Source organism: Gasterosteus aculeatus, chromosome 2 (genome assembly GCF_964276395.1).
Source record: "Gasterosteus aculeatus chromosome 2, fGasAcu3.hap1.1, whole genome shotgun sequence".
NCBI lineage: Eukaryota > Metazoa > Chordata > Actinopteri > Perciformes > Gasterosteidae > Gasterosteus > Gasterosteus aculeatus.
Window position 1 is genome coordinate 6,642,192 of NC_135689.1, and position 11,583 is coordinate 6,653,774.

The following is an 11,583-nucleotide window of genomic DNA, read 5'->3' on the forward strand; positions in this document are numbered from 1 at the left end:
TTTAACTTTCCAAAGAATCGCCACATGTATTAATATTTTGTATACATTCCTCTCCATGTTTTATTCTACATACATTCCTTAAGCTTCCTAAAGACTCCCATAAATCAAACTAGTAAACGGCTTTAAATAAGTTTGCTAATAATTTCCCACTAATCATTCCAATTATTTGCTGTTTAATGGTTGGTGTGGAGTCATTTTCGAAGAAGAAAGATGATTAAGGCAAACAAAATATCAGCGAGACTAATGCAGATTCCGTACAGGCTTTATTGATGAGCATCCCTTCATAACACAAAGACTAGATCAATATCAAAGCCACTTACAGCTGGAGGGACAAACGGAGTGAAGCACTCGCAGTAAGTGGACAAACATCTACAACAGTGAATATGAACATTTTACATTTCAGCAGTTTGATGGCAGTGATAATTATGAGTTCATCGAGTTCTGGTTGTACTTGTGGCATTTACGCTGTTGATGACTTGTCTGTTTGAACGTGTATGTTCTTTTTTTTCTATCTTTACAGCCCGATTTTCATCATTATTGTATTTATAAAAATGAAAGAAAACACTTTGGAAATAATACATTTATTTCGACAACAAACAAATAACAAAAAGAAGGTAGTAAAAGATAAGAAACAACTTTACCCGGATACATTATACCAGTATGGTTTATTTACCAGTATGGTTTATTATAAGCATGCATTTATTTTGTCATATATTCTATTGCAATAACAAATGCAGGTTTGCTAAGCAAAACTATTATACACATGAAGTTTCATAATATTGCATTGTGTGTATTTTCTTCAACAACATGTAAGCAAAGTCTTGATAAGACTGGATGCTGTGCGTTAATGACCTAACCTCTTTGTGTGATATAAAGCCTGGTGAGTGAGCCGATCCCTCAACAACTTCCACTCTGGCTCATCTTGTTTTCCCTTCCACTTGTGTTTGCATTTTAGGTTTTAAATGCATAAAAGAACCGCATAAATGTGTTTATTGCATCGAGGCTTTTTGACTTTGTTGGGAATCTCTATTCAAAAACTTTTTTTTTCACTGATTTATAAAATGCTCTGGTTGAAATTATGACCTTTGTGTCGTTGCGCTGTTATCGGGTATACCTGCGCAAAAACAAAACAAACACGGACGACCACGTGAGGTCAATTTAGGTGACGTGCAGTGTCACCAACTGACATAGAAAAGGCCCAGAGCCCCCACACCACATTAAAATCAATATTTTCATGGATAAGGAAGCCTAACAAGGTAGGCAATTGGATAATAGATTGTTGTTTTTAGTGTATTTTACAACTGATTTAAGATATGAGTCAAAACCGACCCATCAACAAGAGAGAAAGCTAACACAAGAGGAAGATTAACTAAAGTCTACCCGGTGTATCTGAGTCAAAGCAAGTCTCATGCATCTGTGTGTGTGTGTGTGTGTGTGTGCGTGTGTATACAGGCTTAAGCGCACACATTTAAGAACACATTTCTTGCTTTATGTATGTCATTTCTACTATATGTAGTCAGTACTGACTGCAGGGAAAGCGATCCGCGTAGCTAAGAGAGGCTGTCAATAAGTGACATAGTATTAAATGCCAGAATGACGGCTTATAGCAGCAGCATAAAAATGACACCTATAGATCCCCAGATGCATTCTAATTACAGGCTATGTCTTGTTATGTGTGTGTGTGTGTGTGTGTGTGTGTGTGTGTGTGTGTGTGTGTGTACTTCTGTGTGGTTATTCGGGAGGCTACACAGGCACTCTTTCCAAGAATAAAGATGCCCCTCCTGACTGTGTGGACCTCTTGGACCGCTCGGGTCCGTCAGCGGATCGACCACCTCACAGTCACAGTACCGGGGGGGACGCGCTGACACAAAACCGCTGCATGCTGAGTCGGGTCAGCGACACTGACCTGCAGAGGGCAGAAACACACCGTGGTGAGACACAAAGACACACGCACATTGAACGGCATGGTGTCAAACAGCATTTATTAAGGGCCCTGCACACCAGGTATTCTGGCTGAAGTTGGGAATTGTGGGAAGTGACCAAACTCCATGTAGTTAAATAGGAATAGGCCTTTTTTTCATGGAAGACATATTGACATGTCACAGTAAGAAAAAGCACAAGCCTAAATATATACAATCAATATGGACTGAGTTCCATTAAGCTGCTTCAGTTCCAGGGTCCGGGGATCGTTCACGCTACTTCTCTGTCACACTGTCACCTGTGCTTCTCCCACTGCGACAAAGTCATAATGTCTGACTACCAGATTTCTATGTGCAATGTATTTGCAAAATAGTGTGTTTGGTTGTGATCATTTTTTATATGTGCTTAAAGCTACATTATTGAATGTTATCAACCATAAAGCAGATGTATAGGTAATGCTAACACGTTCTCAACAGGGAGACATCACGTGTTGCATTCAAAGCAAATATACATTAAGGTTTTTTTTTGAGGAGATAGTGACACCTTTAATAAGGGTTTAATTCAGATACAGATATAACTTGGATGTATGTGGAGACAATTTGTAAATGTATTACTTGAACCTACCAAGTAAAATATTTGTTTGCACGTAAACGTCCTGCAGTCTTCACATGACTGTGCAAACTCCGGTCTGCAGAGTCATGCCGTTACGATTTTTACCATACCTGAAAAAAAACAAAAATATATCTCCATCACGCGGCCGTCCTGCTGTGATGTCAGAAATTGACAAACGCACGAACCAAGCAGAAAGCGCTACGCACCCGTTGAGGTTGGCGGGCTCTGAGCGGTAGGCGTTCTTGCCCTGCTCGGCCATGGTGGGGGCGTGATGCGGGCCGGCCTGACTCTGCGTGGCCTTCAGCGTGTGATAGTGGCTTTTCATTTCAAGGGCGCTCGTGGGCAGCGAGATGTGAATCGTCCCCTTGACGATCCCGCGGATGTCTGTCAACTTTGGGTCGAATTTGTCTGGTTCAAGACGTTTGCGGTTTTTGTCCGGGGAGGACACGTCAATCACCTTGATGTCCGGGATGCTGGCGTTCCTCAACACCAGCTCTGAGGTGGCCAGCTGCAGCTTCTTCATGTGGTTGATGGCTACGGCTGCGTTATAGGCTTGCTGCGAACAGAGCGAGTACAAGGAAAACAAACACAGACAGCTTCACTTCATCTGCTTATCAACGATGATACGAGGAAGATAAAGACAGGCACTTTGCTTCTGGTACAACAAATCCGAGCAAACACTAGATTGTCAATACAATGGATTTACATGCATTTAAGTGTCATTTTCCTGCTGGACATTAAAGTGCACTTTGATTTTTGGACTGACAGTGAAAGCACCAGATAAGTGGCCTAGATTACCAAAAAAAAACATAGTATCAAACGGTCCTGGATCAGGGAGGATTTAGGGAGGCGCCGGGTTAATCTACTATAAACTGCAGGGCCATAATGAGCTTAAGAAATCAGCAAGGACTAACCTTCCACTTGGACTTGGCAAAGTTCTTTTGGATCTGGGCGCTGACTGAATAGTAGATGTCTTGACTCCGGGCCGTCTTTCCGATAATCCTGGAAAACAGATGACGCAAAGGAGCGCTTTAATATAGCTTTAATATATTTCAAGGTTGGCATTAATCCTGAATCCATCCGGAGTGGAAAGTTACGTCACGGCCATGTCATACTTATCTCTTTTAAGTCACAAACATTTGATAAATCTAAGGAATATTATACAGTTTATTTCACCGTCCCTTATCCAAGGAGATATATAACCCATTTGGGAGTATTGCAGGACAGTAACAACAATGAAAACTAACAATGAAATTCTTCAGATGAATATACATTTGAAGACACAAATAACAAATGAAAAAAAGCTGTGGTTAAAAAGAAATATGCTATAGCAAATAGACATTTTACTGTAAAATAAAGCTTGACTACATTGCAAATGATTGTTTAATGTTAAAAGCATTGGACAATTTCACACTGTATGCTTTTTCTTCAATGCATCGTGATCCAATGTTTGTATCAAAATCCTTCCCGGCTGAGCATCGACACTCACCAGGGGTGTCGGAGCGCAGCGTCAGTAGAGAGGCGCATGCTGGGGTTCTTCTGCATCATGTTACGGATGAAATCTTTTGCTTCGGATCAAAAGGTGACACACACACGTTATGGCGGGGTCTCCAGAGAGGAAGAAAATGCGCGCTACGCATCTGTGAACTTACCAGAATCCGATATGTCATCCCAGAAGGGAGAGTCAAACTCGTACTGCGCCTTCATGATCTTGGAGAACAGTCTTGTCTCACTTTCTTCATAGAAAGGCGGATATCCACAGAGTCTGAAACAAAAGCATTTATTAAAAAAGGGAGCTGTGATTAATTCACACATTAAGGTAAACAGGGTGCATTGTAAGTGCTCACTAGGTGGTGCTGTGGCTCCATCCCTGCATCATTATTCTGTAATTAGGTATCTGTGTCATGTTTGATACACACATGACCAGCAGTGCCTTTTAATCTGAAAATCCACTTAAGACCAGGGGCTGATTTAAAATCTCAGTAGTCTATCTCTATTGTCTTCCTCTCCCTATCTCAATCTACTAATGTGTGCACACATAGAACATGACGTTCACACTCACAAGATGTAGGTGATGACTCCGATCGACCAACAGTCCACTGCCTTGCTGTAGGGCTTCTGTGCCAACACCTCAGGAGCTGCAAGAGTGAGACCATGTCAAAGGTCGGCCTGTAGTAATTAGGCCGGTATTCTGATACATACAGGTATATAATGCTGTAGTTATATCCATTTAAGCCCTTCCCCTCAAACTCCTCCCACCTGCACACGCACTCAGTGTCTATACATCTTTCATTTCCAGACATGTGTCCGTACCTACGTATCCTGGCGTGCCACAGGCGGTCGACATGATGTCATGGTCTACCATCTTGGAAAGTCCAAAATCACTGATCATGATTTTGGAGTTCTCTGCCTGGCTGTAATACAGGATGTTCTCTGGCTGCACACAGACAAGAATAGACAGTAATCGTTCAGAAGAACTGTCATATTTAGTGTTGAGATCTCATTTCAAGTGTTTTAACAGTAGCGGTGTGAAAATCATGTAGGTTTAGGTAATCTCAAATCTGAGGCTTCACTTTTTATATTTTATTTAGTATATTATTCTACCAAAGCTGCAACTGCCCACTAAAATATTAAGTAATACTACTTGAAGTAAGCAAGGTCCTTTAAGGTGGCTTTATCTCCAAAGTGTACTTCAATAGAAATACTTCAGCCAATGCAAAGGTCTCGCTTTTTATTTATTCTAAATCCTACCTTGAGGTCTCGGTGCACTATGCCGTTTTCGTGCAGATAGCTGACGGCCTGCAGCACCTGCTGGATCACGCTGCTGGCGTCCTTCTCCGAGTACACCCCCCGGTCCAGTATGCGGTCAAAGAGCTCCCCGCCTGCAACACTGTCATGAAGACGAAATGAACGCCAGCGTTCAGTTCATTCAGTTTCATTCGGGATCATTTGAATAATCGTGCAAAAAAATGTAAAAAAAACTCACAGCTGCATGATGAGATAGAAATGGGTCTGACTTTCATACAAGTCTTCCATCCCGACAACGTTGTCGTGTTTGATCCTGTTTGGAAACACAACATCATGGCAGTGCTGTCATAATAAGCACAACGTCATTTACATATTTATATTGTAAACAACCGCTGACTACTTAGAGAATATGAAACATAAGTCAAAGGCTCATCAAAATTCACACTTGAAGTACCTTCTTAGCACGGCGATCTCATTCTCCAGATTGAGGTCTCTTTTCTGTTTCTTTTTCACGCATTTCATGGCAAAAAGCTTTCCTGTCTTCTTCTCCTTCACCATGTACACCTCTGAGAACGCCCCCCTGATCATTGACACACAAACACATGTGTTGTTAACGGTGCAGTTGTTGATTGCTTGGAAAGATCACAGTGCGACAGTCTTCCCCACCCGGAGGAAATTAGTCTTCTCCCTCTTATTAGAACGGGGACCCGGAAAAAAAGGCTATTGGCCCCTTTTGTCCCGTCAAATCAGGGAGATTTTGCATCACACGGAAACGGAAGCGGAGACGCAATTAAAGAAATCAGATGGAAATTAAACGCGCTTCAGTAAATAGAAATATCAAGGGTTTCAAGGTCCGATGAAGATCTGTGTGGCTTAACTACTCACATGTCAGAGGCTTATTGTGGTGTTCTGTGCTGCGCTTTCTGGGAATCGTTGTTCTACCAGGCGGATTAGGTGCTTTATCCCTGACGTAACAGAAGCAGGTTAATGGCTGAGAGCCGTCCGAAACTTGCAGGATCGGATCCAACAGCACAGTGTGACAATGTGGATTTCACATTATTCCATTAAGTGTATCATTTTGTATTTAGAAGACTAGTGTTGCGTGTACAGACTTCAGAATGATAGGGGCCAAGGAGGTTGGGGGAGGGGGGGGCAGTTTCCCCCAAAGCATCATCCCACGGCTCATTCTGCTCCTCACATCCCCTTGAAGACTTGGAGAGAAATCATCAATCAAGCCCTGAACACGAAGGCCTGACAAAAATCCTTTTTACAGAAAGACAAAAGGGCAATCAGAAATCACTGGCGACCCGACTTGATTGTGTAAATTTGGGACCTTAAAAGTCAAAATTGTAGATGAGACTTTTTGAGAGTGGCATTCACCCCTAAAGAGATTTTGTGCTGATTGCCTGGCAACCATTAAGGATGTTGTTCACACTGTGCATGGCAACAAAAGCCCAGTGGAAAAGGTTCTATTTGCTGATATCCTGTCCCTCCGGGGTTATCTTCTTCTTCTTCTTTTTTTTCCCTTTCCTTTGTGATGGAAAAACAAACGTGCACCTGACGATAGGAACCGAGGGTTCAGTCTGTTGACACCTGATCCTGTTTTATATCCGCCAAGAGACGCGTCTCTTTTGAGTCCGCGCCTTTAATCGAATTGCAGCGTGAAGCAGAATTTTGCCTTGAAGTTGACTTTGTTTGAATGCTGCAGATGAAGTGAAATAAATGTGAAGTAAATGCAGCACTAGTCAAACGACACAGTTTCTCATTTAATTCAATTAGAAAGTGTCTCCGAACATGTGATTGTTACTGTGGATCTAAACTTCTTTCGCACACCTTTTCCAATAAACCCCCAGAATTGTTTTTACAAAGTGTGCAGGGAAATAAAAGGTAATTGCTCCAAACTAATGGGGCCATGTATTATATCACATAGTGTGCTCGGGAGGAAGCCTTTCCGCCTTTGGTGGATCTGCTCTGTTTCCCCCAAAACACGACGGCAGCGATCTCATCGCCGCCTTTATTTGCCGAGGGCCTCTGATCTGCTGTTCTCCGGGCGCTCGCCAGACTCGATTTGACAGGAATGAGGTCAGCACAAGCTGAGCGAATGCGGTGTTCGCAGAAACACGCGGCAAGACATTATCTCCACGGTCCTGGATGAAAAAACGGCTTCCTTTGTTTCAGCTAATAGCTGATTTCATTATTGATTGGTTAGTTCAATATTTACAGAAAAGAGTGAAAATTGTCCATCATATTTATCTAAAGCCAAATGTTTTTGTTGTTTGTCGGACCCAACAGTCAGAACCCAGTTACATTGTTTATTATCACTGCGGACAACAACAAGCATCAAAGCCATTGGGCATATTTCAGATCAGAGTCTTAAAAATGACCCAGAGGATTATCCTGTTATCAAAATAGGTGTTGAAGATTTTCCTTAAATCCACTTAGCGAATAATCCCCTAAATGTGGGTGGCCCAGTTGTTGTTTTTTTGTTTTTTTGTGAGTCAAGTTGTTATTCTGTAAAAAACAATGTGAAGTTAAACAAATAGTATTTATTTCTGTGCCTTTACTGTGAATTAAGTACCATAAAAGCCGGACAAACTGTACCTTCCCAACAGTTTCCTAAGACCTCAGTAAAGTAGCCCCCCCATTTCAATCCAATCAAACCGGTAATCTGTCCACCAACTCAAGCAGCATGAACAGAGTGTATCATCCCACCATGTGCAAGACTCACGTTTCAATAACCCTGAGCCAAATAATGACAGAGGTGGTAAGTAGTAATAGTAAAAAGTCAATCTTAAGACTTATTGAGTAAACCAGTACCTAAATAAGCCTCATGCCAGCTCACATTAAATTAAAATGTACTTACGATCCCAACTCCTCCATGCAGTCAAACACCTCCTCAATGTTTTCGGTGACCTTCTTCCACAAGTGTTCCCCCTCCTGACGACCCATTTCTGCAGAAACCTCAATGACGTTTTCTTTCAGGTAAAGAGGAAAGAAAAGCACAAAAACGTCAACACTTAAATTCCGCGACGTTCTCGTTTCCTTTCCACGAGTGAGGTCAATAATCCTGCTCTACCGCCCCGACTCATCGGCAAGATCGCAAGCGGAAAAGTCCTTTGAGGTTACTGAAGAGTCACGATGGAGCAGGTGAGATGGTTGTCTGCTCAGACTGTCTGCAGGAGGACGGCCAGAGGAGACGGTCGAAGGTTGGAACCACTAATCCCTGCTATAACCAGCTCACAGGGAAGATACTGTACCAGGATCTAATGATGCTGCAGGGCTGAATAGTCTGTCATGAGATGTCAAACAAGGAGGAGAATTGTTGAGAAAGGATGTTGATCAAAAAATGTTGGTAAATAAAAAAAAATTAAAAAAATTTCCATCATCTGATCTCATCATGCAGTGATATTCACCTCTAACCTGGTGAAAAATACTTATATAAATAATCTTTACTCAGACAATGAATATCGTCAGTGATTAAGAAGAATGAGGTATATCCAATGAAGGTGCTGAGAAGGATTAGGAGCACTATAAATGAGCAGGTCACCCAGTTTGGTTTCCTGCCCTCTTTTTCTCTTATATAAGCGATAAGTAACACTTGATCTAGAGACCCGACCTCGTCACAGGTATAAATACAAGAGCGGGGGAGGAAGTATGCCCACCTTTAATTTAAATAAAATAACTAATACCATACTGTTAAAAATATTCTTTAAAGGTCTTGCAATAAACATGAAGTTAAGTTAGATGCATGTTGGTATCTTGATATAAATCAATTAAAGTAAAACATTTACAAGGGTTTGATTGATCATTAATCATCTTTCCTTGTGCATCTCAAATGTGGTAGAACAATCAATATCTAAGATTCATTTAATAATTCACACACACACCATGCTGGGCTCTGAGCCCCCCTTGTTATCTTCCCTCTGCAGCAGACTCATCTTTTCTCTGACCGCGTTGTTTGAAACGTGCAGCAGACTGCAGCTGTATCACACACACATACACACAGAAGAGAAACTGAATGCACACGTCCTAAACCTCAAGCACCGGTGCACGACTCGTCTGCAGAGTCAAATCCTGCAGCAGTAAGAAAACACGCAGACATAGTAATAGTAAAGACGGTGCTGTTCTCTGCGGCAAAAACAGCCTCTGATCGGATATTCTGATCGTGTTTGCAACGCGCACTGTGGATTCCTGAGCAACAGTGAGACCAAAAACAACCACAAGTGGAGGAAAAGACAAAGCGCTCCAATTTCCGCACAGCAGTGAGGAGGAAGCGAGAGTGGCAGTAGTCTCCGTTCCTCACGTCCAGGTGGTTGACTCACTAACCTGAGGACCGGCCGCTTCTGGAGCCGCGCTCCGACTCTCCTGCCAAGTGCTCCTCCTCGCCGAGGTGCGGACCGCTCACCTCCCCCGGGACTGTTCGAGTCGTACGTGTCGTCAGATCACAGATTTGCTCCATGGGGGGGAGGGGGTGGGCGCCGCGGGGGAGGGGCGTGGGGGGGCGTCGGGGGGCGCCGCTGACAGCGGGACTGGTGCACATTGAGACTTCGGGTCACACCGCCGCTGCTGCGGGAGGAGAGACGACTGCAACAAGTTTACACGGATTCATTCAAAACAGCGACACGAGGGCGCGCATGCGCAGTATGTGCGGCAGCGTTGATAGCGTCTGATGGCTTAATTAATACGGTGGATTATTATCAATGCGTTGTGATATTGATTGTATCAAAATACAAATGAAAGCATCAAAAGGGAAATTATTCTTTGCTGGAGTAGTTCATTATTTATTAAGGGGGTTATATAAGTAAAGGGTTTATGTTTTATTCTAAATACTGTGCCCTTTTTTAAATCCACCAACTAGCGTCCCTTCAAACCTCAGAGCAATACATCTAACTATATCTTAGAGGTGATTTATTCTATTCTACACGGCTGCCCATAAAAGAGTAAAAAGGGGACTGTTTCAATCATGTTGCTCCTAAATGTAAGTAATTATCTCAGGCACGGGCCCACGTTTAAAGTGGCACTCACACACTATTTTTGAGGTGAAAAGCAGATACAGATGTACTATTTTTGTTTTTCCAAAAGTGTATAGGTCTTTTTTTCTTTTCTTTAGATGACATTCCTTCAGTCACAGTGTTTATTCTTCCCCAGTGACAACTGTTCAGATATGAGGAAATACTTGTATTTTTACCTGTGAGAGTTACATTTAGCTAAATAATGTTTTTGAGTTCCATAGTTCCAAGTCCTGATGGTTAATGTGTGTCCATAAAGGGAATACTTCTGGAAACCAGTATCTTTATTTTACTTTATTTGTTTGATTACAAGTCATTTAGAGGTCTTGAGCTTAGGCAATGTTTTAAAAAACTTCCAATTCAATATCAATATAATACCTGTATGATGCAATAATACAATGTATGTCATGTTTTTAATGACATTATAAACGTAGTGTGCGTGAATAAACAGTTAATTTTTTACTCAACAAAAATAAATCATTTCTCACAGTAATTCATCCAATCTAATTTCATAGGCCGCTCTATTGGAATCGAAGTCTTTAGAACACAATAAATAAAAGATGACCTTATATTAACGTGTTGCCGAGCATTGTTAAATGATTAATGAAGAAAGCCTGGTGCACATGCTCTTAAACATGGGTACCATCACAAAGGGTAAAGACGACAGAAGTGTCTTTAGAAACTGGTTTCACACCTGGTCCAGATTGAAATGACTGCAGCATCAGGCTCTAAGCCCGACCCGGTGTACGACTTGGCCTTCAGAGGTAACCTGTAACAGGTTTACGTGTTAATCTCCATCGGGTGCTCACAAAGCCATATATGTGCATGACACGACAGAAGACAGTCAGCCCTCCCTAATCAACAAGGGCACAAAATAAGTGTGTGCTCTGCACAATAATTAGGGACGCATTTCAAAAGGATCAAAGGAATCAAATCGAATCAAAAGGAACAGCGATGCAGTGTTGATCCTGTTTTATATCCACCAGGTTCAGCTTCATAGCTCGAAATTCGGCCTATTTTACTTACTAGGCACGTTCTGTAAATGGTGGGACCGAATATCAATGGCTGGACCGGCTCATCGTGTTGTCATGGATACTGTTTGCCGTGATCATCCTCCATTTATGGAGTTGGTTTTTTGAACTAGAATGAGTTCAAGTGTTTTCCATTCCAGTGGGAGCACATTGGGCCTGCAGGCAACGGCAGCTCCTACGAAGAGAGCGTCAGGTTGGAGGTGGATGTTAAACTGCACAGCCGCTGCTGAGTCACGGTTATTACAGGCTGCAAATAGAGAGCC

General features: G+C 42.3%; 1 protein-coding gene across 2 annotated transcripts; it reads right to left on the reverse strand.

Moving 5' to 3' along the window:
* Positions 1-246: 246 nt before the first annotated feature.
* Positions 247-9,923, reverse strand: LOC120829290 (calcium/calmodulin-dependent protein kinase type 1D). 2 transcript variants are annotated; one of them, XM_040193275.2, is made up of 13 exons: positions 9,607-9,923; positions 8,144-8,255; positions 5,735-5,860; positions 5,519-5,593; positions 5,284-5,422; positions 4,846-4,969; positions 4,595-4,670; positions 4,185-4,297; positions 4,022-4,100; positions 3,447-3,534; positions 2,739-3,088; positions 2,545-2,642; positions 247-1,906 (listed from the first exon to the last, which is right to left on the reverse strand). In XM_040193275.2, exons 1-12 carry the CDS (start codon positions 9,818-9,820, stop codon positions 2,585-2,587), a joined length of 1,554 nt encoding a protein of 517 aa, XP_040049209.2. In that variant the 5' UTR covers positions 9,821-9,923; the 3' UTR covers positions 247-1,906; positions 2,545-2,584. The 2 variants fall into 2 exon arrangements, with proteins under 2 accessions (XP_040049209.2, XP_077945104.1); XM_078088978.1 differs by lacking the exons at positions 8,144-8,255; positions 9,607-9,923 and adding an exon at positions 6,166-6,491.
* Between the last annotated feature and the right edge of the window lie 1,660 nt (positions 9,924-11,583).